The 2,827-nt window shown below is 40.8% G+C and overlaps 1 protein-coding gene across 1 annotated transcript in view; it reads right to left on the reverse strand.

Moving 5' to 3' along the window:
• LOC118337610 (protein bicaudal D homolog 1-like) overlaps positions 1-2,827 on the reverse strand; it is a gene marked incomplete at its 5' end in the record, with an annotated part of 9,953 nt that overhangs the window by 5,629 nt on the left and 1,497 nt on the right. Inside the window, 1 exon segment of the mRNA XM_035674725.1 lies at positions 1,779-1,828. Within this exon segment, the coding sequence (XP_035530618.1) occupies positions 1,779-1,828 (50 nt within the window).

The following is a 2,827-nucleotide window of genomic DNA, read 5'->3' on the forward strand; positions in this document are numbered from 1 at the left end:
CTGTTCTAGTTCTTGGTGCTTTTCTAACTCTAGATTTGAACCCGGTATGAGGATCTTACGTCATCGGACAGTATGGATCTTTAAATTATCAGCAGAAACAAGCTGGAGGCCTAAGGTTTAGCACCAGCTTGGCTCACAAGCGCCCCCCCTGAGACGCCCTGCTTTTACCAGTTGGTGTAATCAGTTGTCATCGTTGCAGAGGCAGAAGACAGTAGAGACCTCCTACAGACAATGAACATGAAGCGAGTCCCTAACCTGGACAAGCTAAACAGTGGATGGTAAAAATTTGGCTTTAGACTGGATAAAAAGTCAATGTATGACTTCTGGCAGGAAACCACAACGCTGACGCAGGCACAAAGGGGATATGACACCACTGACAGGTGACCGGTGAAACACAGCATTAGCCTGAATAAAATTGCACATTTCTCTGAGTTTGAACATTGTTGGAAACATTTGGGATAATGTAAGTACACAACTCAACTAGATATAGAACATAGCTCTAGCTTTTTTTAGACATTTTATGTGGAAATGTTAAGTTACGGCAGGAACGTACCATAACTTACAATCTTTTCCTAACCCTAGTTTTTGTGGCTAAACTAAAGTGAGACTGTTTCACAATGTTCACCATGTAAGCTTTATTTTTAAAGTCATATTTATTATTGCTAACTTGACTGCGGAGCCCTGCATAGTCACATAAGAAATTACACTAGTGATACCTATAGCGTCATATTTAGAAGTGGCGGGTCTGGTCAGTGGCAGTATTTAAGAAGCCATATATTTCTGAATGGGTGTTTGGAAGACTAGAAGTTTATTAACTGCCCCATTGTATCTATAAAATTCCAAATTTTGGGAACATGGTGGATCCTGTTTGGAGCTGAGGGAAATTGCTGCCTTAGCTTTGTGTCATAAGCTGAGATACTGTTGCTGGTCTACATATTCTAACATTATGTTGTGTTTAAAATACCAAATATGACACACATACAACCTGTTGCACGGTTATAGTCCAGTACAAGTAGAGCCTGACCAGTATGGAAATTTTACCAATTTTAGAGGGGATATTATTGCAGATATAGTGAACTTTTGAGCTGAAAGTAAAATAGATTACTTTTTTTGCACTGAGATGACAGTGCAAATATACTCAGAAGGCTGTTTTCTCAAACAAATAACTTCCATTGTGTAGGATTTAATGGTATCTAGTGGTGAAGTTACAGATTGCAACTAACTGAACACTGCTGGCGTCTGTATTTGACAACCTAGGAATGAAAACGGCTGTGACGTCTGTAGGAGAAACTGCAGTGGCTGCGAAACTCACAAAAGGCCCTACCTAGAGCCAGTTTGTATTGGTTTGTTCGTCCGACTACTATAGAAACATGGTGGTTCTCAACTTTCAGTTAAACTTGCGGCTCAACTTTGCAGTGACACCAATATATTAACACAAGCTTTTTTTGTGCATTATGTACCAGAAAAAAATATTGGATCATTACAGATAACATATACGCCGATACTAATACGATACCGATGGGCAATATTGCCTGACTGATATATCAATCGGGCTCTAAGTAAGATTTTGGTTGATTGGGGTTGTCAGAAGTGACCTTTTTTGCCCCAGAACCCCCGAGTAGTTAGCTCTGGCCCTGCATGTGGGTCAAGAGTGAAATGAGCACATTCATCTCAGCTGACAAAGAGTTGGAGGTGAGTTCTAGGAGGTCTGAACCGGCCAACAGCGATATGTTAATCTGCCGCTTCCTTCGACTGTCGCTCTGAGACCAGTGTCCTACTTAGCTGACACAGTGCCTTACTGCCAACTCTGACTTCATCCTGTCTCAGACTGAGAGAGACAAGGACAAAACAGAAGGGGACAGAGCGGTGTCCTACTAGCCCACTGCAACAGGACACAGTAGGCAGAAATAAGTGATGGTAGTGAAGGGATTCACATATATAAGAACACCCACAATTAATTTTTCAATCTACCCAAACCTTTATCTATTTCACCTCCCTCTTTTACTCCACCTATCATTCTCATTTCTCTTTCTCCCCCTGTGTCTTCAGTCAGCTGCTCCGTCAGCATACTAATGCCCCCGGACTGAAGATTCTCCCATAAAACTGTCCCTGGTGACGCTGTGGGAAAGGCTAAGACATCAGAGCGGGTTTATGCTGCAGTGTAGCTTAGCAGGAGTTTAGCCTTTAAAACAGAATATTCACTATGTGTGAAAAGTGATACCTGCTCCTGCAAAATGGTTGACGGGACAAGATTTCCTCCAGTATTTAGATTCTACACTGTCCTGCTTTAACACACAGCATCCAGGCATCATTAATTTATCTATCTAAAATACATAATACCATGCTGAAGCTTAAAAACCCACGGAATATATTGGATATTATAGATGTTTGCTTCACATAATGTTCATTTGCTCAAATATTTGACCCAGTTTGACACCAAGTCGCAGACTAGTTCGTCATGCAGCCCTTCATTTGAATTTAATCTGTAATTTGAGTAAGCATAGACACAGTCTGACCCCGAGTCAGTCACACAAACAAAGGCAGCCCAGTTAGTTGGTATTTCTAGCCCCATCCTCCCAATTATCACATTCACACTCTCCAGGGTAGATGATGCTATCATTGTGCAGACAGACAAATACTGTATGTGAATTCTTGACACTGAAACATCACATTACTTGCAGATTACATCTTATTCAGGCATTTATCTAATATTCTCATCCAGAAACTTCAGCCTGAGTAAAAGCTAGTGGTATAAAGATTTAGTTTTTGTCTATGTTTTGTTTATTGTCAAAGGAATAAACACAATGTCAAGTTCTGTGTGTTTGTT

The sequence above is a fragment of the Morone saxatilis genome, unplaced genomic scaffold (genome assembly GCF_004916995.1).
Source record: "Morone saxatilis isolate NCDOM2014 unplaced genomic scaffold, NCSU_SB_2.0 Contig10, whole genome shotgun sequence".
Lineage (NCBI taxonomy): Eukaryota > Metazoa > Chordata > Actinopteri > Moronidae > Morone > Morone saxatilis.